At 40.9% G+C, this 21,193-nt stretch overlaps 1 protein-coding gene across 1 annotated transcript in view; it reads right to left on the bottom strand.

Moving 5' to 3' along the window:
• Nucleotides 1-974: 974 nt before the first annotated feature.
• UBXN2B (UBX domain protein 2B) overlaps nt 975-21,193 on the bottom strand; it is a 26,540-nt gene continuing 6,321 nt past the window's right edge. The window contains exons 3-8 of the mRNA XM_024742565.1: nt 19,935-20,085; nt 16,807-16,890; nt 15,098-15,207; nt 11,788-11,925; nt 5,825-5,986; nt 975-4,855 (exon numbers count right to left, since the gene is read on the bottom strand). Coding sequence (XP_024598333.1) covers nt 4,693-4,855; nt 5,825-5,986; nt 11,788-11,925; nt 15,098-15,207; nt 16,807-16,890; nt 19,935-20,085 — 808 coding nt within the window. The 3' untranslated portion in view covers nt 975-4,692. The remainder of the gene's footprint in view (nt 4,856-5,824; nt 5,987-11,787; nt 11,926-15,097; nt 15,208-16,806; nt 16,891-19,934; nt 20,086-21,193) is intronic.

Below are 21,193 nucleotides of genomic sequence, written 5' to 3'. Positions count from 1 at the left end.
GTCAGGGCTCGGGAAGTTGTAAGGTTGCAGATCCCCAGAATGATCCTGAAAGTCTCTTGCTTCATAGTGTGAAAAAAAAAATTCAAATGAATAAATTTTAAACATCTTGCTGAATTTATTGAACAATTCACGAATGGGCAGCAGCCAATCTAGCAAATAGAAACGAGCTCCCAGTAGCTGGTCAAGCTGAGACTTTTTTAGGCAGAAGAGGGTGGGAACAGGAAGATACACTGGCAGAAAAGCAGGGTGGTTATGGCAAAGGTCACTTTCCTTTAGGGGGTGGCAAGGGTTTATCAGACAGATGACCTAATTAGTGCTGATCAGATTGTCGATTGACTGGTTTAAGATTCCATTTCCGGGAGAGCCCACGCTGTAATTAAGTCTAAGTCAGCGTTTGGTGACGTGGGCCTTGGCATTTAGGGGCCCCGTTTTGGGCTACAGTCTTGTTTTTAACAATATAGAAACATTTATCGAAAAGAAAATAAATCATCAAGTTCAAACTTTCTAAAAAAAGCTCCCCGCCCTCCTATTTTTTCAGAGACTTAGGTCATAGCTCCAAATTCTAAAGAGGCCAAACTGTTAAGTCTTAAGCTAAGTAGACTACAGCTCGGTGTTAGTTCTGGGCCACGTGAGTGATTTACACGTGCCGTACGAACACCACGCACACGGTCATACATATGCAATGGGGCTCCTTTTACAAAACATTTACTCGGAATTAAAAGATACTTTAAAATTAGATAGAGGATTATAGAAAGTGTTTCTTAGCCTTTAGGACAACACTGGACACATACGTATTTATGTGCATCGCTGATTAGGGACAAAAACTCTTTAAGTGGAGAACATGAAGCACTGTGTCAACAACACATGTCGTGACAAGGTTTTCAAGAGACCCAGTGAGGCCAGAGTGAAGAAAAATCTGCACCTTTATCTTGGTGGAATAAAAACAGAATCAGTAATGGGAAACAGATAACATCGCTACAGCTCAGATCCTTCTGCCCATCAAAAAGACGTACCGCGGGAAATGTTACCCATACAATGCTCCACTAGGCCACTCAAAAAAAGCTGCAAATCAAAGGGAATTTTGAAAAGGCTTTTCAATCACTTTCAGTGAAAACATTCTTTATTGGTGAGTGAAAACGTCCTTACACACGTCATGCAAAACAATTGACGTCACACAATCTCTTCTGAGAGGATTATACATTTTAAAAGTTACAGCGACTGCAACAGTACAAAGAATTCAGGAAAACTCTAAACGAAGCAAAACACTTTGTAGAACACACGAAAGTACCGTTCATCCCTCTGGATGTTTGATCCTCCCTCCCGATGGGAATCTATTTTGGAACCACTATATACAGAAATGGCAGTCGTTTTTGTATGTGCGTCTACAGGCACTCCATCTAACGGACTAAAAAGGAACTACAAGAATAACGTTTCCAATAATTTGACAGGGTTTGGTTGTTTTCTCCATTTTGTTAATCCCAAACAGGGCAATGCCCTTCTATTTAAGATGCTAACTTGTTTCAATAGATTATTTCTGCAGGAATACGGCTTCGCCCCTTGAAAATGCAGTTTATCCCTGGTAACCTTTCTGAACAGAGGCGGACTTTTTGAACGGTCATTTCTATATTCTCCAGGTTATTTTCAATTAGCGGAAAGGAACAGAGCTTCCCACTCTGAGAAGACTCAGGACTACGCTTCTTACTCTGGATTACGACACCGAGAACAAGTTTCCTCTGCGGTGCTGAGACCAACACTTCCGCGGTATCCGCCCCTCACACGGGTAAGTTCAGCTCCTGGAAGCGAGGGGAGCCCCGGAGAAAGGTCACGTCCAAAGCTCCTCCTGGCACATTCCGGTCAGGCGGCAGCGAGGAGACACAGTGGGCTTTGCCAGACACCCTGCAGCGAGCGCTGCTGTAACCAAGACCTACAAGTGCAGAGGTGGCCTTGCGCCCGGGCAGCGGGAGGAGAGAGCCGAGGCCGCCTTGAGCCCCGAGGACAGCAGCCAGCCCGGGCTCCGAGAAGGCAAGGGGTGCTCGCGGCTGCTGGGGGGACACGCCTACTAGCGACAAGGACCTGAAAGGCGCGGCCAGTGAGGGCTCAGGGGGGAATGCGGAACGTGCTGCGGGAAGCGGAAGGTAAAGAGATGCCGGCGACACAGCGGCAGGAGGCTTGGCTGCAGTGCAGCCGCGGGGACAGCCAGAGGCGTGAGGGAGAGACTCGGGACACCGAGCTGAAAAGACTTCCAAGCAAGGCGCGAAGGCGCAGCCTGCTTTCTCCCTACTGATTATGGTAAAACGTGAGAGGAAGCAGATAAATTGAGGAAAGGACTGTTAAAAAAGGAGGAAACATGACTTGATGACTTGGAAATTGTTAGTTTACTCGAGCGGCAAAGACATTAAGAGATTCACTGTCAGGAGAGACGGCTCTAAGGAAAGAGATGAGATTGTGGCCTATAACTTTTTGCTAATACCTGAGAAATATTAAAAAAAAAGTCACATCAAAGGCTCTTTAAAGAGATTAAGAGCGTGACTCACAGAGCCCCTCAGCCATCTCAGAAAAGGCCAGAAAGAGAGCTGGATTATCTAGGAAAGCTCTGGGGAGGAGCCTCCGGTCTAATGCAACAACTTCTGTAACAGGCACAGAAGACCCACGGACACTGCCGTCTTAAACTAAAAGGGACAGAGACAGAATGAAATGAAAAAAGATGGCTGGACCTCCCACGATTCCACAGGCAAGAAACAAGCTGACAAAAGTACTCAGGTGCAGACACCTGCTACCTTTCCTGTATAAGGAAAGACCCTGAGGGAAAGCCACACGTCTGTGGGATGCTGCTGGGAGCCACAGAAGATATTCGCAGGCCCCGAAACCTAACGGACTGTGCCTGGCTGAACTTCTAAATCGCTTGGCACTGCTGCCTCCTCCTTCCCTTCCAGTTTCTATTTTCTTGAACAGGAAGGTTTGTAACGATTATTCTATGCCTGTCTAACCCTTATATTTGGGAGCAGATACCTGGGTCTCTAGGTTCACAGATGGAGAGAAACTGTGTCCCAGGACACACACCAAGATGCTCACTCATACTTTAGATGAGGAGATTATCCCGGATTATCTGTGTGAACCTAATGTAAGCACTAGGGTGCTTGTAAGAAGACAGCAGGAGAATCAAAGTCGGAAGTAAATGATGTCAGGACAGAAGCAGAGACGTGGAGGGATACGGCTGCAAGGGAAGGGATGCCACCCGCCTCTACAAGTTGGATGAGGCGAAGAAGAGACCACCCCTGGTGCCTGCAGAAGGGACCTGTGACAGGTCACCTCACACGACAAAAGGGATTTCAAGGATTCGGTTAAGGTTACTGTGGACCTTGTGATGGGAGGTCATCCTGGAGTATCTGGCAGACCCATCTAATCACGAGTCCTCAGAAGCAGAGACTTCCCCGGCCGTCCTCAAAGAGATGTGATGACACTGGAGCCAGAGACATACAGTATTGCTGGTCGTGAAGATGGAAAAGGGCCACAGGCCCAGGAATGCAGGTGGCCTCTCCAAGTTGGAAAGGCAAGGAAACATTTCTCCCCTAGAGCCTCCCCAGAGGAATGCTGCCCTGTTGACACCCGACTTTAGCCCAGTGAGACCCACGTGAGACATCTCACCTATAGAAGAAACCTAGGCTATTTTAAGCCACTAAATTTGTAGTAATTTGTTACAGCAGCAATAAAAGACTACAATAAAAGACTAACCAGGAGGGGTGACCAAAGATGAAATGGTGTCTGGGAAGAAGGAAAAGCTTCTCTCTCATCCTGCTGTAGCCTCCCTCACTCAGGAAATACGTGGCGTCAGCAGAAACGCAGACATTTACGCTGGTAACTCTTCAGATCCAGTCTGGCGGACAGAATTTACACTCCTGTATTTCTACACTCATTTTGTCTTGCAATAGACTACATTCTGGGTCGAACACTTAGAACAGTGTTTAGTATATGTAATGGGTCCTCTAGAACAAAGTGCTGAATGAATAAGTGAATGTGGTCACGACAGGCTCTGCGAGGGACTGGAGTTACTCTAAAGTGCTGGTGGACACATCTCCTCAGCAACTGCTGACTTTTGTCTTTGTTTCTAGTTTAGGATGGTCAGAGTCCTGTAAAATACAAGGCTAAACTGTATTTTCTGACATGAGTAAACAGCTAAATCAGCAAGGAAAAAGGATGTGTAAAATCTTAATAGGAGAAATAATTATCGTATGATCAAAGTATTTCAAAATCAGATACAGATACTTTTCGGTACACATTACAGAAAAATTTTCAAAGCATTTGGTCAGAAGATTTCTTAATGGCTGTTGATCAATGCAGCATTAAGAAACTTTAGTGCAGATTTTACCAAATGCATTTATCAAAATGGGGTTTTGTTCATTTTCTCTGCAAACAAATGTTGTTCCATTAACTCTGATCGTGTATCAAATTGGTTTGCCTGAATATTTAAAAGCTATCAACAGAAGCCAGCCCTTGCAGCTAAAACCTCAAACATATTTCTCAAGATCTATTCCTAGTCCAAATTTGTCTAGACTAAAGCTGGAAGACAGAATAAGAATAAAACCAAAATTTATCTGTATAAATAATAAAAATAACTTTTTACGCTCTAAGTGTTTTCCTCACTAACATGGCACATTACCGTTCCTACATGCTACTGCATGGGTAGGAGCAGTGTCATTTTAGTTGCTGGAGTATCACAGTGTTAAGAATATCTGCTTCTTGTAGTGTCAGGCTTTCATCTGTTAGCTCTTTGTTTGGAAATGAAGTCACGAGAATAAAGTCAAGAGCTGCAAATTCAGGACGGGACTGTACAATAAAGTCCCGAACATCCAGGATCCTGAAGAAATAAGATAAAAATAATTTGTGATACAGAAGTTTTATTGTCAGTTAAGCTTTTAGCTAAAACTAGATAATAAAAAAAAAATCACACAATTCTTATCCTTACTTAAATGTGTTGTAACCTGCTTTAATTTAATTTCAGTGGATGGATTTACCTTGGCTTTACGGTAAAATGGGAGGATTAACTTTGGAGCGCACCTGACATTTACTCTCACTGTAAACAGACACAGTCTATAGGTGAGTCATGCATCAGAGAAATGTCAACAATGTTATTACACTACAGGGCCTATTTTTTCAGAGTATAAAATATCTTAGCAGCACATGACCCAGAAAAAGGTACCTCAGATGAGCCTGTGTCAGTGTGACACAGTCTATAACTATGAAAAGTGTAAGTTATAAAAATAATTTTAAAAAGTACTCTCACATACATACAGTAGCTCAACTAAGATCATAAATGTATCTCTTAGTGGGATACAATGGACAAATGTGTTATTAGCACAACAAATGTACAATGAATGTTAAAACGGCATTTAAAACTTTATTTGAAGTACTTGGTAAGAGCACAATTAAACTTTATTTACACTATAAATTTGTGTTATAAAGAATCTGCTATGTAGAAAGTTAATCCTAATCAGGGTTATCATAAATTTTTAAAGAAGTCCAAATCAGGTTTTACTAAAGCAAAGCAAATCTGATTCAACTGCTCATGGTTTTAGCAATGGTGCAAAACTATAGCTTTTAACAATTTTCTTTATTTTTGAGTGGTATCTGCATTTGCACCAGTATTTGGACAGTTTACAGAGGATGTTTAAGTACTAAGTGCTTCACTTCTTACTCACAGCTGTTATTCTCTTAAAATTTTTGTTTTCTGTCAAAAACTTACTTCAAAAGTAAACGCAAAGAATTTCGTATTCTTCACTACTCAAGCTGCATCCAATTTTACAAAGATAAGTCACCCCAAGCTTACCTGTGTGTGCTATTGAATCTTTGTATCAAACGGCTCCCGTCTGCTAACCTGATCTGAATTTTGGTCGTTGGCACGGAATCATCAATAAGAACAACTGCATTAAGTAGTGACTTCTCCTCTTCTTCTGGGGAGGAAGGCGTACTGACTATTTCAGGTGTGAGGCTAAGAAAGAAGAACTAAAGAATCAGGATGTAAATCTGAACACATAAGATGCACAGCAACCTGAAGACAGTAGAACGAACACTTAGACTTTCACCTGACCTCCAGTCATCCCGCCGTGGCTTCTGCCCCAGTGGGGACACGGCTTCCTTGGGGTCTCCTATTCTTCCACCTTCTTTCATTATATGAAAATTACCTTGGGTCCTGATTCTGATTTAGTTTATCCAGCCTCTTTTGAAAGCCTAACTCTGTATTCCTTCCTCCCCAATCCCTTTGAAATTTCCTGAGACTGTTCAGCACAATGGTCTTCGGTCAGAAACCTGAGGAGCAACTTGGAGTTAACGTCCAAGACTGACCATGAGCACAGACAGACTTGGTTTCAGATCCCAGCTTTGTCAATTGTGTGAACTCAAGTACCTAAATTAATCTCTCTGAATCCCAGTTCTATCATTGATAAAATGGGGGGAGGATAATAACATGTCATGTAGGTCTGTTATAGTAAGTCCTTCATGTAGTGCTTGGAACAGTGTTTCAAGAGGTATCAGCTATATTTGTACGTATCATCAGCACTAAGCTATCAACTTAAACGCAGTCAATATTACTTTAAAAATCTGCTTTAGGTAGTTACTGCTTTACAACAGAGTAGTTCCTAAGTGTGAGTGAGAAATGAAATTTAATATATGGTGATGAATTTATAATGAACCTTGTGTGATACAATCTCTTACCACTGGACCTTGGTTACTAGTGACCACAGTGCCTTCTAACGCTAGCAGGATGGCCCATCATTGTAAGCCGAAAGCGAATCTCAAAAATAGAGTGCTCTTTTGATTAAGCAATTAAAACAAATTAAAAGCAATTAAAACAAATTAAATAGACATCAAATCTTAATCCTCTTTCAGTCATCCTGTGGGATTCTTTGATAGCCTTGATGTTGATTCTCTCAAATACTGGGACTTTGATGGCTCCCTATAAATGACTGTCTTTTGAAAAAAATAAAATAAATATATATTTATCAGTATAAAAGTCCTATGAGCATCTGTGCTTTAGTCTAGTGGAAACCTAGCTCATCATGACTCCAACTCCCACCCAAAAACTTTCTCAGCATATCTGGCAAAGTGGTAAAATTAACTGGTACTTACTGCTAACATTTCGCCTTTCCTTAGCTACTTCCTGACACATATTTTAGAACTAATTTCAGAATGTATATGATAAAGAAATGGAAGAGGAGAAAATGACGATCTGCAGTCACTGTTCAGGTAGTATTAAGGAATTTCCTTTCAAGTTTGGAACTGAGGACTGAAACAGCTGCACTGCCAAGGTGGGTTATTCTGCAACAGTCCAGTGTCCCTTACACAGGGAGGGGGGGACGAAACCCAAAGAGGGCACGGGAGTCAGTGAGCATAAAGGGCCTCTTCCCTCTCCCTTTGCATCCTTATAACCAGGTCTACACACTGTCATCACCACCACCAGCACAGCCTCTGCAGTATCTGCTATTTCATTTAGATCCTGGAGTGAGGGAGGCACTGTTGCTTAGTGGGCAACAGCATGGATGCAGGGGCCCGACTCTGGGATTGACTCTGCCACTTATTAGACGTGTGACTCTGGGCAAGTCACTTAACCTCTTTGTGCTCAAGGGCTGGAATGGCCTTTCGAGATAATTAAGGCCAACCACATCATTTTATAGGAAAGGAAAACTGAGTCACAGAGATTGAAAGATACCCTCAGAGTCAGAGAGACAGGCAGTGAACAAGCTGGTTAGTGTGTTGACAAAAGCTAGGAAGGAAGAAAGACCACTCTATAGCTGTTAGATCTGCCTCTCAGGAAAAAGTACTCAACCTGTTCTTTTTGTCCCCGGCTCTCCTCAGTTTGTGAGATCACTCCAGTTTTTAAAATATAATTTTATTTCTTTCAATGAATTTGAAATAAAAAAAATTTGGAATAATGAAAACAAGAAGTCATATGAACTTTAACATTTAGCTCTCAAAGTCACGGCTGCGTGTTATTTCAAACTTTCTCCTCATCATTCAATTTATCAAGCCACAGTGACATTTTTAATATACTGTATGTATGTTTCAAGAATTAACATTAAAAAGAAAAATTTTTTAAAAAGGAAAAGAAGAAAGTTAATTGATAAAACGAGCTTTCTAGGCAAACTGGATGAAAGGATGTAGCTTGTAAGGGGAGTGATTCCCTCAGACCCATCTTCTTCAGACTTAAAAGAGGGTGGTGGGTATGGATGTAATAAACTCAGAGGCTAAGAGGAATGTATTAAGAAAGCTAATTCTTGTCAGGCTCTGTTTTGCCAGCAGAGCTGCTGCGAGTGAAGGGCAGGGGTAGAACGGGAGCTGTGGGAAAGCCGGGCACGGCCGTGCTCAGCCGTCTGGGGGCAGGAGAGGGGCAGCCTGCCTGCCCAGCACGGGCGCGCGGGTGTCCCCAGAAGCACCGACTGCACAGGGCAGACAGATCCAGTGGCTGTGCAGTCAGGCAAGGGGCTGCAGAACCGCTGGTCAGAGAATGAAGCAGAGGCAGGAAGGAAGGGGCTGTGAGACGTTAGAGAAGAGGGCCCTCCAGGGCCCAGGGACCAAGGCGCAGGCACACCTCAGGCGTAGTGGCCGGACTCGGGGCAAACGGCAGCTTGTGGACGCACAGTGTACCAGACAGGCAGTGACTGTGCTGAAGCAGAGAGAGATTTACTTCATTTCATGATCCACATCATCACACACGCCAGCTCAAAAGCCTACGGTGAACACCTGTCAGAAGTGCCAGCCCTGCCCGTCAGAAATGCTGCTGAGGTTTTCTAGCTCTACCTGGCTCACCAAGCTCATTTTTAGTAAATAACTGTATTGCTCTACTATCAAAAATTTGTAGTTTTACATCTACGGATTGCTTGCTCCTATAATATTACATGAAGGTACTGGGTAATATTTCTATAGCATTTAGGTTTACCCCATTTTATTGTGGTCTACAAATAAGTCAATTTCCACCTATGTAAAGTTCTGTTTGCAATTAGACTGCCAACTATGGAAGACAATGGAATCATTTCTCATTCTGTTTTGTTTGCTTCTTTTTAATTACTTCTCTGTTCAGTAAATAGTTGTCTGGAACTCTTGGGAAATAAGCCATTTTAGAAAGTTACTTTCTGAATAGAAGAAGGCTGACTGTTAGAACTTTTATGTTTTAATATGTTTCTTAACGTGAAGCCCTCTAAAATGCTCTATGCAATCCTTCACCTTCTTAGAATATACATAGCCAACTATTCCGCATCTGGACCCATGTACATCACACAGGCTCACACCACCACGCTCATCTCCTGTGTAAATATTCCGTGCATCAGAAGCTGGAAATTCTAAAGACTACACTTCTCAGACTCCCTTGCAGCTAGGATTTTGTAGGATTCCACCCTTCCATCAAGCAAATAAATACATACTTGTACGGTGAAAGTTAAGACCGTGGCGTGGAGATGATGCAGCTCTTCTGGTCCCCAAAGTCCTGGAGGCATCTGACTCTCCAAGTGCAGTCATGATGGGGTGTTCTAGCTCTGGGCCCCAGCTCCACAGGCTCTGAGCAACTGATGGGGCACAGGAGGTGTTTTCTCTAGAAAGTTCTGTTTGCTTCTCCTGTCTAAGGAAAGCTTGGTTTGCTATCTCTTCCAGAAATTCTATAAATTATTCAAGGCTCTGTAAGACAACCCTTACTATTTAATCTAGCAAATGGATTCTGTTTTCCATAATCAAAAACCCTGACCAGTATGGCTAATGATTAACACAGCATTATCACCACTTATCTTTGCCATTCTTCCTTCATCATTTTCTCCTTTTTTTATTGTCATTTTCTCTAGTTATTTCCCTTATAAGTAAAAAGGCTGGCCTTTGTAAGATACTATAATCAATCAGATAATAAATCATTATTTTCATGAGTTCAAACTGCCAATTATAATCATTGGGTCTTCTTAGCTATCTTCCCTTTAGGCAACCTTCTTCAATTTCAGTTCTAGGTTTACTATACAACTGACCCTTGAAAAACACGGGTTTGAACTGGGCAGGTCCACTTACGCATGGATTTTCAACAGCAAACGCTATTACAGGATCTATAATATAGAGTACTACACGATCTGAGGATGGGGAGTCGTGGATACAGAGAGCCAATTATAAGAGGAGTTTCGACCACTTGGAGGGTCGGCACCCCAAACCCCCGTGCTGTTCAAGGGTCAACTGTGCTTCTACTAACAAAGATATGATTTCTAACTTTAATTCTTGGTCATACACTTAAATAATAGAGAAAGAAAGCACATGGAACAGAGAGATGACTGGGCATTTAACCTGTGTTTTAATTAAAAATCATAATCTCAATAAATATTAAGTAAAAAATGATAAGTGCTAGAAAATATTAAGAAACTATCTGGGGGTTGTAGTTATTAAAAAAAAGGCAGGAAGAAATAGGACAATTCAGGAGAAGCCTGACTGTGTTGAAAGTAAAGAGAGATGAGGGAGAATTTCCAAGTAGACCTGTCCGTAAAAAAGCAAGGTCAACACGTGTTCCTGTATTCTCTACATGTCTCAGAAATAAGCCTCGAATGGGAGAAAAGGATGCAGAAAGGGAGACTTGAGAAATGAAAGACAGGTGCAGAGAGCTGATACTGAATTCTTTCCTATGTTGAGAAATGAGAGGGGAAGAGAGAACTGGTGTGCACAGGCAACTGAAAAGAACTCGGAAGGGAAGGAATCACATGAAAAGGAACAAAGGGTGCACAAAAGGGTATGTTGGAAACATGGTCAAGGCCGCAATTCAGCATGCCACCTGCAGTAACCTGTGGACAAATGGAGGGTCATGTTTACCAGCACATGTAACAAGCTTTATGAAGAGGCAAGCCGTGGCTATTATAAAGGTGTCCACTCGTACATTACACCACGCACACTGGTTTCAAAGTCCTAGGTTCTTTGGAAATGTCTGAGGCAATTCCCTCTTCCTGCAATAAGAGGAGTTCTCTATGTGTTCCCATAACTTGAAGAAAGAGTTTGGCTCCTTAAGATATATCGAAAATAACCAACTTAAGCCCACCACTTTGGCTTCAAGAGCCTAACAATTACCTACGGCAGACAGGGATGCTTACAGCTGTGATCTAAGATACCTATTGTTTTATCTAATCAACAATTCCCCCTGTGAACCCACGTAATCGTAATCAGAAAGAAGCAGGATGGCACAGTGGTAAAAAGCACAGACTTGGGGGGCCAGAGTGCCCAGTTTGAAGCTCACACACTAACCGCTTCCTCGCTCAGTCACCCTGGGCAAACTGCTGCATCTGCAAATGGAGTGATAACAGGATCGACGCCAAGGAGCTGTTGTAAAGATGAAATGAGGTAATGACTGTAAAAGTGCTCTGAGGGGGGCTTTCCTGATGGCGCAGTGGTTGAGAGTCTGCCTGCCGATGCAGGGGACACGGGTTGGTGCCCCTGTCCGGGAAGATCCCACATGCCATGGTGCGGCTGGGCCCGTGAGCCACGGCCGCTGAGCCTGCGCGTCTGGAGCCTGTGCTCCGCAACGGTGAGAGGCCCGCGTACCGCAAAAACAAAAAAAAAACAAAAAAAAAGGGGGAAAAAAACGTGCTCTGAGGGCCAGGAATGTGGTAACTGCTATCTAAGTATCACCTATTAATATTATCACCAGATTGGCACATCTAATTCCATCAGCAAGGTCTTCACGGTTTATATTTTAGTTTTTACTTCCCAGGTTACTTTGCTTTTCTTGATCTCAAAGCAGATTCATGTTGAACAAAGACAAGCATTTTCCTCATTTTAGGGCTTTACCTCCCAAGTTTCTGTCCTTCTCCACTGAAAGCCTTGAACCTCAGTCTAGGTTTTATGTATTCTTCATCGTGATGATCCTCCATATCCAGATTCACATGGCCTCTGTGAACCAGCCGCTGAAGCTCCAGGGGAATCTCTCTTAAAAAAAGAAAAACCACAGTGAGATACCACCTCACACCTGTCAGAATGGCATTAATCAAAAAGAACACAAATTAACCAATGTTGGAGAGGATGTGAAGAAGAGAACCCTTGTGCACTGTTGGTGGGAATGTAAATTGGTGCTGCCACTGTGGAAAACAGTATGGAGGTTTCTCAAGAAACTAAAAATAGAACTACCAAATGACCCAGCAATTCCGCTCTCGAGTATATATCCAAAAAAACACAAAAGCACTGATTCCAAAAGATGCATCCACCCCAAGGTTCATAGCAGCATTATTTACAATTGCCAAGATATGGAAGCAACCTAAGTGTCCATCAACAGATGAATGGATAAAGAAGACGTGGTACATATATACAATGGAATACTACTCAGCCATAAAAAAGAATAAAATCTTGCCATTTGCAGCAATACGCATGGATTTAGAGGGCATTGTGCTAAATCAAATAAGTCAGAGAAAGACAAATACTGTATGATGTCACTTACATGTGTAATCTAAAAAAATACAACAATCTAGTGAATATAACAACAAAAAAAGAAGCAGACTCACAGATATAGAGAACAAACTAGTAGTTACCAGTGGGGTTGGGGGGAATATTGAGCTAGGGGAGTGGGAAGTACAAACTATTAGATGTAAGACAGGCTACAGGGATGTATTGTACAACCCAGAGAATATAGCCAATATTTTGGAGTAACTGTCAATGGAAGGTAACCTCTAAAAATTGTATAAAAATAAAATAAAAATTAAAAAAAAAGAAAAAGGTTTTAGTAAACTTTTTGAAAAATGAGTCTACACTGTTGAGACTGTGATAGTTAAGCTGTGAACTTGAAAACAGCAATTTTTGCTTAATTTATAATTTAAAAATTTCCGTGATGATTGACTACTTCTCGTAGATCTTTCTTCCTTAAAGGTACATCCATCATATTATTCCTTAGTGATTCTCAACATAGGGATTTTGTCGTCACAGGGAGGCTGGAGTGCTTCCGACAGAAGGCCAAACTGTAGGGAAGCAATTTATACCTAAGTCGGCATGAGAAAATCCCGGACATAACAGTTAATGTGAATATTTATCTCTAAACACCCTGGAGGAAGTTTGGAAATTTGACAGGGGTGATTTTGATTGTCATGTGATTCATGCATGCTGCCCTCCCTTAGGGTCAGGATCAGGGCAGGAGATGTTCTGTCTCGGGGTCTCAACTTACACAATGAAGACTTGTCGGGGGTTCCACAGAACCACTGAGGGTCCCACCAGGGGGTCACATGGATGACAAGGCTGTTTATAATGCCTGAGCCTAAAACCTAAGGCTTAGGCTCTATCTTACATATAAGCAAAAAAAAAAAAATTTATTTTTTTTTTTTGGAATTGTATAAATATGCTTTGAACTTTTCAGGAACTCATCTGCCATATAAACAGAAGGCACATCGCACTTTGTCTTGTTTGGAACTGTACCAAGTGCCTGACTGCAATGCCACTTATAGTAATTAAGTTGCCAAAGTCACACACCTCATTATTCTGTTTTTTGCGTGTCGCATCTACATGAAAAGTGCACACAGGTGCAGTCTAGGTCAGTCTATCTGTCTACTTTGTTATGTCTTCTGGTGTAATCATACCTAGGCATTAGACGTTGAAATATGTTTAGTTTTATAATAAATTACCTTCCTGTACTTCTTCACCATATTTAAGATAAATTATATGTTTCTAGAAATAATATGCACAGATTGATTATGTTATCTATAAATTCTTCTTTGAGGATAGTGAAGATAGTGTTACAAAGTATTTGTTATAAAAAAGGAACAATGATTATACAGCTGACAACCACTATCTGACGATCATTTTTTTCAAGGAGTCGTTTCTAAAATCGTTCTTGATCATAATTTGTACTTGAGGATATGGTGTAGCTCAAATGAAAAAATTCTCTTAGTATACCATGACTGACCACTAGCCTACAACGTCCGTCGAGTATTTTCATTTAATAATAAATTCGTTTTGATCTATATTATAGCACATTCATCATCACGTTCTTTTCTTCCTCCATCTGGAAGTAAGCGTCATTTCAGCAGTCATGTTGACCTTTACTCAGCAGATGAGCGCTTCCCCCACCCAGTGGCTCCCAAGCTCAGCCCAGTGACTGCAGGTTTCCAAGTCCACAGCACTGACTTCAACTCTTACCCCTCTATTTGCCACCAGCATACACTGCTTCCCGGGTCAGCTTCCCACCTTTCTCAATGACCTCCCTCCCGCTTACAGCATTTCTTGCTTTTCTTTGGTATTCTGACATTACTTTTGTAGAATTCAAATACAAAATCCATGCTGGTTAGTTCTAAAATGCCTTTCCTTTCGAGTTCCTTGCCCACCTCAACTCCGATGAGTTCCCATCTCCACTCCACTTCAGCCACTCTCCCCGGACAGATTTCCTCACTTGGAAAAGCCCCACCTTCAATTCCTGGATGGAGTGTAACCTCCTGCTCCAGCCCCTTCACTGCTACTTATATCTCCCAGTTCATGGCCAACCTGACACCTTTCTTCAGTTGTATTTCTGCTTAGGGATGATCACACTGTCAGCTCGTGAAAGCACAATGCAGAAAAGCTTTTATAATCATAGCAAAATCACTTGATTCCTCGTCCTTTAGCCAGAAGGCCTGGTGAGTTAGATGGGTCGGAGCCCTGTAAATCTGGTTTACTTTCACAAAGTATAACTTCAAACTCACCTTTTGAAATCTTCTGCCAGCAGCAATGCCACTTTAAAAGCTTTCTAATATAAGTTGCTGAAATTCAGGCATACATGCAATGAATCACCCCTGTCAGCAGTGAGCAGGACAGTGGCTTAGTGGATGAGCAGCTACCTGCTAATCAATTCACTAATTTATTACATTACAATACCTCTGCTCAGAATTGGGGCCATAGCTTCACTGGATTTTAAAAGGGACCAATGACCACTGCTCCCCTCCAGCAAGTTAAGAACCACTGACATACAGATAGCAACATGTCCTTTATATACTTAAATATATCCTTCCCCCCAGCAACCACTTACAGAATATATTCCAGTATCTCACTCTTGAAAACCAGTAGAGCACTATTGAACGGCGTTCTGTTTACAAGAAAAAGAAGTTCCACCCTCAGTAACAAATAGAACCCAAGTAACACATCTTACCCTCTCTTAACGGACTCCAGAAACTGAGCATTTGTTGGGTCACTGTAAGGTCTCAATTCTCCATCGTCTAAGCTGAAACCATTGCTCCACAGTTTAAGCAAAATCTGAACCTTTTGAGCGTAGGAAAAAAGAAATACAAGAACGCGTCTGCATTAAATAATTTTAATTTTCAAATGTGATATTTATGATTTACTTTATTTAAAATATAGAGTTATTTGTACTATTCTTTTTTTTTTTGCTGTACGCGGGCCTCTCACTGTTGTGGCCTCTCCCGTTGTGGAGCACAGGCTCCGGACACGCAGGCTCAGTGGCCACGGCTCACGGGCCCAGCCGCTCCGCGGCATGTGGGATCTTCCCGGACCAGGGCATGAACCCGTGCCCCCGGAATCGGCAGGCGGACTCTCAACCACTGCGCCCCCAGGGAAGCCCTGTACCATTCTTTATTCAGCTGAAATAAAGGTATAAACGAAGCCACGTGTGAGATCTATATTTAGCTTAATGAACTGACAATGGCTGAAACAGCAAAGGTCCCATCGCTGGACCCTGGCTTTGAAGTACAATTATTTCCCATTCACTGAGAAGACCAAAGTCCTGAGAGCATCCAGCTGCCACTCCACACCCACCCTTCTCCATCATCTCTGTCTTCTTTCTTTTTTAACATCTTTATTGGAGTATAATTGCTTTACAATGGTGTATTAGTTTCTGCTTTGTAACAAAGTGAATCAGCTATACATATACATATGTGGCTGCTTCCCACTAGCTATCTATTTTACACTTGGTAGTGTATATATGTCCATGCCACTCTCTCACTTCGTCCCAGCTTACCCTTTCCCCTCCCCATGTCCTCAAGTCCATTCTCTACATCTGCGTCTTTATTCCTGTCCTGACGACCCTAGGTTCTTCAGAACCTTTTTTTTGGTTTTGTTTTAGATTCCATGTATATGTGTTAGCATATGGTATTTGTTTTTCTCTTTCTGACGTACTTCACTCTGTATGACAGACTCTAGGTCCATCCACCTCACTACAAATAACTCAATTTTGTTCCTTTTTATGGCTGAGTAATATTCCACTGTATATATGTGCCACATCTTCTTTATCCATTCATCTGTCGATGGACACTTAGGTTGCTTCCATGTCCTGGCTATTGTTAATAGAGCTGCAATGAACATTGTGGTACATGACTCTTTTTGAATTATGGTTTTCTCAGGGTATATGCCCAGTAGTGGGATTGCTGGTCTACCCGTCTTCTTCTCTGCTGCAGAGCTTAACTATTTATGTCAGGGGGCCAGACGGAACCTCCAGAGACCCTCCAAGGCTAAACTATACATGTTTAAAATGGAACACAACTCTGAAATTTCAAAAGGCAAAAACAAAGAATGACTTTAAGCATTTCTATGTTTATAACTCAGCTAATTCTATATCATGATGGTATGTCATTTATAATAATTATTATAACATATATGTAAGCTCATTTTGACAGTGAGTCACACATTCTTTCAACAAATAGTTATGTATCTCTGAGTGCAAGGCACAACTGAGATATAAAATACAAAATTTAAGTATGAAAACTTACACATAATTATAAGTCCTTTTAATCCATGCTTCAAAAAATAACAGAACAAAAAGATATTATTAATTTTTAATTTTATAACAAACAGTAGTAACTAGAGGCAAAAATCTACAATTTTTCATTTTCTTTCTGTACGTACATCTTGCAACTGATTTTCTCCATAGATGTATTCAGACCGCTTACAAAAGGAATTACCCAATCTGTATCCTCCACCTGTAAAAGACTAAAACACACACATAGCAAATGAGCTAAAAATTCACTGAGGCTTATCAAGCAAAATGTGTGATAATATATTTTAAAACTATATCAATTATAATTAGCCAAACTGGTTTATACTTTGCAGGAAATTTTTATATTAAAATAAAGGTCTTATATTACAGAGAGGTATACTCTAGTAAGAAATTATGTTTCTTCCCACAAAAACATTAATGACTCAGAAGCTGAAATAACTTAGGCCAATCTTAAACTAAGAAATGCATTTATACACTGAAATAATATTTTCAAGTAGAAACAGACGTTAAAAACCCACCTTTAATATTTTATGACAAGTCTTATAATAATTATAATTCTTGAATCATATTTCACAAAGTAAATAAGAGTTTCATAGAGAAAGGAAGAATTTTATAAATGAGTATAAATTACCCTGAAGAAAAGCTCCATACTTATAAGCTGCTTTGATTCAACTGTAACAAATCAACTAGACTGTAGTTTTTGTTTTGTTATACTAATTACAACGTCTTCTATTTTTCAGGTAATATAGCTTATGAGGTAAAACCGCTGTTTCTTTTAATCACCATTTATATCATAAATGAGCTATTAATCATCACATTGCTTTCCTTTCTACAGACTAAATTATATCAATCCTGTATTTTTCTTACAGAATTGGAGAACTTGCAAGAACCAAAATTACCTGAGACTTAACTGAAAGAGAATTTCAAACTGTGGGTAAAGAACGAAATGAAAACTAAAATTTAAGTTTCATTTAACAAAAGCGGTTCTGAGCAGTGGATGACCCTCACAATTACCAGACAGGCCCCCTAGGCACACTGGACACCTACTGAGCCATAATCCCTGAGGCCACATGGTGGTTTAGAAAACCTCCCAAATGATTTTGATGAGGGAACTCAGGTTGGGAAATGAGGATTATAAGAATATATGACAATTATACACAAAAAGATACTTGAAGTCTTCTTTGATATACCAGTACTCTGCCAGCTGACATAGTTATAAAAGCTGTATAAAAGTTTTATAGGAATTTAAGGCACAAGAACAACTCAATCGAGAAAGGAGAGCCTTTCAACACACAATCGTGAAGCAACTGGACCTCCATAAGGAGAATAATGAACCTCGACGTAAACCTTACAGAAAGTTAACTCAAAATGAATCGTAAGTTTAAATGTAAAAAGAAAAACGATAAAAAATGTTCTAGATAACATGAAGGAAAATCTTCCGGACCTATAGTTAGATGAAGAGTTCTTGGACAAGATACCAAATACATAAAAGAAAAAAAAAAGGATAAACTGGCCTTTATCAAATTGAAAACTTTTGCTCCGTAACAAATCCTGGTAAGAGGATGAAAAGACAAACTACAGTCCAGGAGAAACTATCTGCAGACCACATATCTGACCAAGGACTCATACCTATTAAAATACATACAGAACTCTCAAAAGTCAACAGTAACAAAACAAACAATCCAACTAGAAAATGGGCAAAAGTCCGTTTACTGAAGAGGATAATAAAGATAATGGCAAATAAACACATGAAAAGGTGTTCAATATCACTAGCCATTAGGAAAATGCAAATCAAAACCACAGTGAGTTATCACTACACACCTATCAAAATGGCTAAAATTATAAACAGTGATATTACCAAATGCTGGCAAGGATGTGGAGAAACCAGATCCCTCATACACGGTGGAAAACGGTTTGGCAGTATGTATATGTATAAACATATACATACCCTTCGACCAGGCAGCTGCACTTCTAGGTATTTATCCCAAAGAAATAAAAACTAATTTACATACAAAACACGACTGCTCACAGCAGCTATATGTCTGCCTGCCTTCCTTCCTTCCTTCCTTCCTTCCTTCCTTCCTTCCTTCCTTCCTTTTCTCTCTCTCTCTCTTTCTATCCATTTCGTTAGTTAGTTGTGCTGGGTCTTAGTTATGGCAGGTGGGCTCCTTAGTTGCAGCGTACCAGCTCCTTAGTTGAGGCATGCGATCTCTTAGTTGTGGCATGCATGTGGGATCTAGTTTCTAGCCAGGGATTGAACCCGGGCCCCCTGCGTTGGGAGCACGGAGTCCTAACCAATGCGCCACCAGAGAAGTCCCAGTAGCTGTATTTCTAATGGCCAAAAACTAGAAACACCTAAAATTTCCCTCAATAAGTGAAGAGTTAACAAACGGTGGTACATCCACGCCATGAGCGCTACTCAGGAATAAGAAAGAAGGATCTACTGATACACTAAATAACTGATGGATCTCAAGGGCTTAAGCAGAGTGGAAAAAAAGCTACTCCTAAAAGGTCACATACTGTACGATTCTATTTGTATAACATTCTCGATATTACAAAATTACAGAGATGGAGAACAGATTAGTGGTGGCCGGAGGTCTACTGAGGGTGGGGTCGGTGGCAGTGACTCTAAAGGGGGCCACCAAGAGGAGACTGTTGTGATGACAGACAGCATCCAGACCGAGAAGGTCACTACACGAACCTACACCTGTGATAAAATGACACAGACCTACACACAAACCCTGCACCAAGGTTAAATTCCTACCTTTGGGACTGAACTATAATTATGTAACAACCGCTGGGGGAAAGTGGGTGAAAGGTACATAAGACCTCTCTTCATTCTTTGGCAAATTACTGTGACTCTATAATTATTTCAAGATAAAAAGGTAAACAGAGAAGTTTTATAGAAATGTTAAGAAACTGCCTCAACTTTCGACCGTTAGTAGAAAGATTATATAGACATAGAAAAATAAAACAAATATTTGAAACAAATATACAGTTAGAAAAACAATGTTTGCAACTAATATAAAAATCTTTAGGAGATCAAATATATAAACAGCAAATTTAGTTTTTTTTTAAACTTTAATGTTATACTGCTTTTATATTTTATTTATTTATTTTATGCCTTGGCCACGCTGGGTGGCATGTGGGAACTTAGTTCCCTGACCATGCCCCTTGCAGTGGAAGCTTGAAGCCAACCACTGGACCACCAGGGAAGTCCCAATAGCATATTTAGTTTAAAAAATTCAGCCCTTACCTTAGATTTGTCATCACTCGAAGCTCTTGTGGCTTCACCCAGAGGGACAGCCCCATGTTCCCTTGCCTCTTTGAAAAGTTCATTCACAATTTTCCCAGTTGAAGGTCGAACTATATGTAATCCACTGCATTCATGTTCACTTGAATAGAACCTTTAAACATTACAGTTCATGAATAAAGACAGAATACAAACATAAACTACTTTAAGGCAAAAAGCTATACAGTCTTAGGAAATGACTTTTATTTAAAGAGAGCCATTTCTAAGGCCTTTGTGGAAATATTTAATTTTAAAAACGGGATTAAGGAATTAAGTAGTATCAACAGCTTGCAGAGATTTGGTAGCAAATTCAGCATCCCACCTGAGAACTAACTAGTTTGTTTCTTCCTCACTTACCCTCTGTAACTGCTTATCTATCACACGAATCTCTTTGACAGCTGACAACCAGAAGCTAAGCCTCTCCCCCGGAGGAATCCACATTCAGTAGGACCTGGTCAGTGAAGAGACTTCTATATTTAGATACTGTAAATATCTAAATCTAGACCACAGGGCTACACATAGAGTTTACTCCTCAGAGAGTTCTGACTGAAAAATTATAACCTCCCTGTGTTAAAGGTAAATAACTTAGACCACAAACAATTTTCTCAGTGTTAACTATGTAGTGAATAATTTCTTTTCTTTTCTATTTCATAATGGTCCTAGGGAATATAAACATTTCCTTCACATAAATTAGTAACCTATTTTATCTTTCAAGATTTTTTACAATCAAGAATATCAGAAAATATAACCAATGAAATATCAACATGGAGACTTCCAGAATAAGGTGACAATCAAAGCTCATATCCTTGACTACCGATACCCTCCAATTCAGTTCCTAATTTGCACTGAACTGACTCACAAAACAAAGGGGGAAAATTATATCAGCACTGGAGACTAGGAACAGAAGTCACCTTCAAGACTTTCCCAAAATTAGTATATGCAAAACTAAACAGGAAAGGGAAGGGCAGCTCAGCTCTCAATTCACTGTAAGTGGAAGAAAGATCTACATGGAGAACAATGGACACCAGCAGAACCCCACTAACAAGGCCAGCTCACAACTACTGAGGGTGGGGTGGGGTGGGGTGGGATGGATCCAGCTGCTAGCGCTCTGGTCAAGTACACTGAGGACTAAGTTCACCCAGAGCAGGAGCCTCCGGAAGCCTTCCTGCCCAGCAGATACTCAGAGGGCCCAGTACAGACAAGCAAGGCCGAACACTGCCATG

This window comes from Neophocaena asiaeorientalis, unplaced genomic scaffold (assembly GCF_003031525.2).
Source record: "Neophocaena asiaeorientalis asiaeorientalis breed wild unplaced genomic scaffold, Neophocaena_asiaeorientalis_V1.1 scaffold226, whole genome shotgun sequence".
Classification (NCBI taxonomy): Eukaryota; Metazoa; Chordata; class Mammalia; order Artiodactyla; family Phocoenidae; genus Neophocaena; species Neophocaena asiaeorientalis.
Note: the sequence above shows the minus strand (reverse complement) of the source record. Positions and strands in the feature narration are given on the sequence as shown.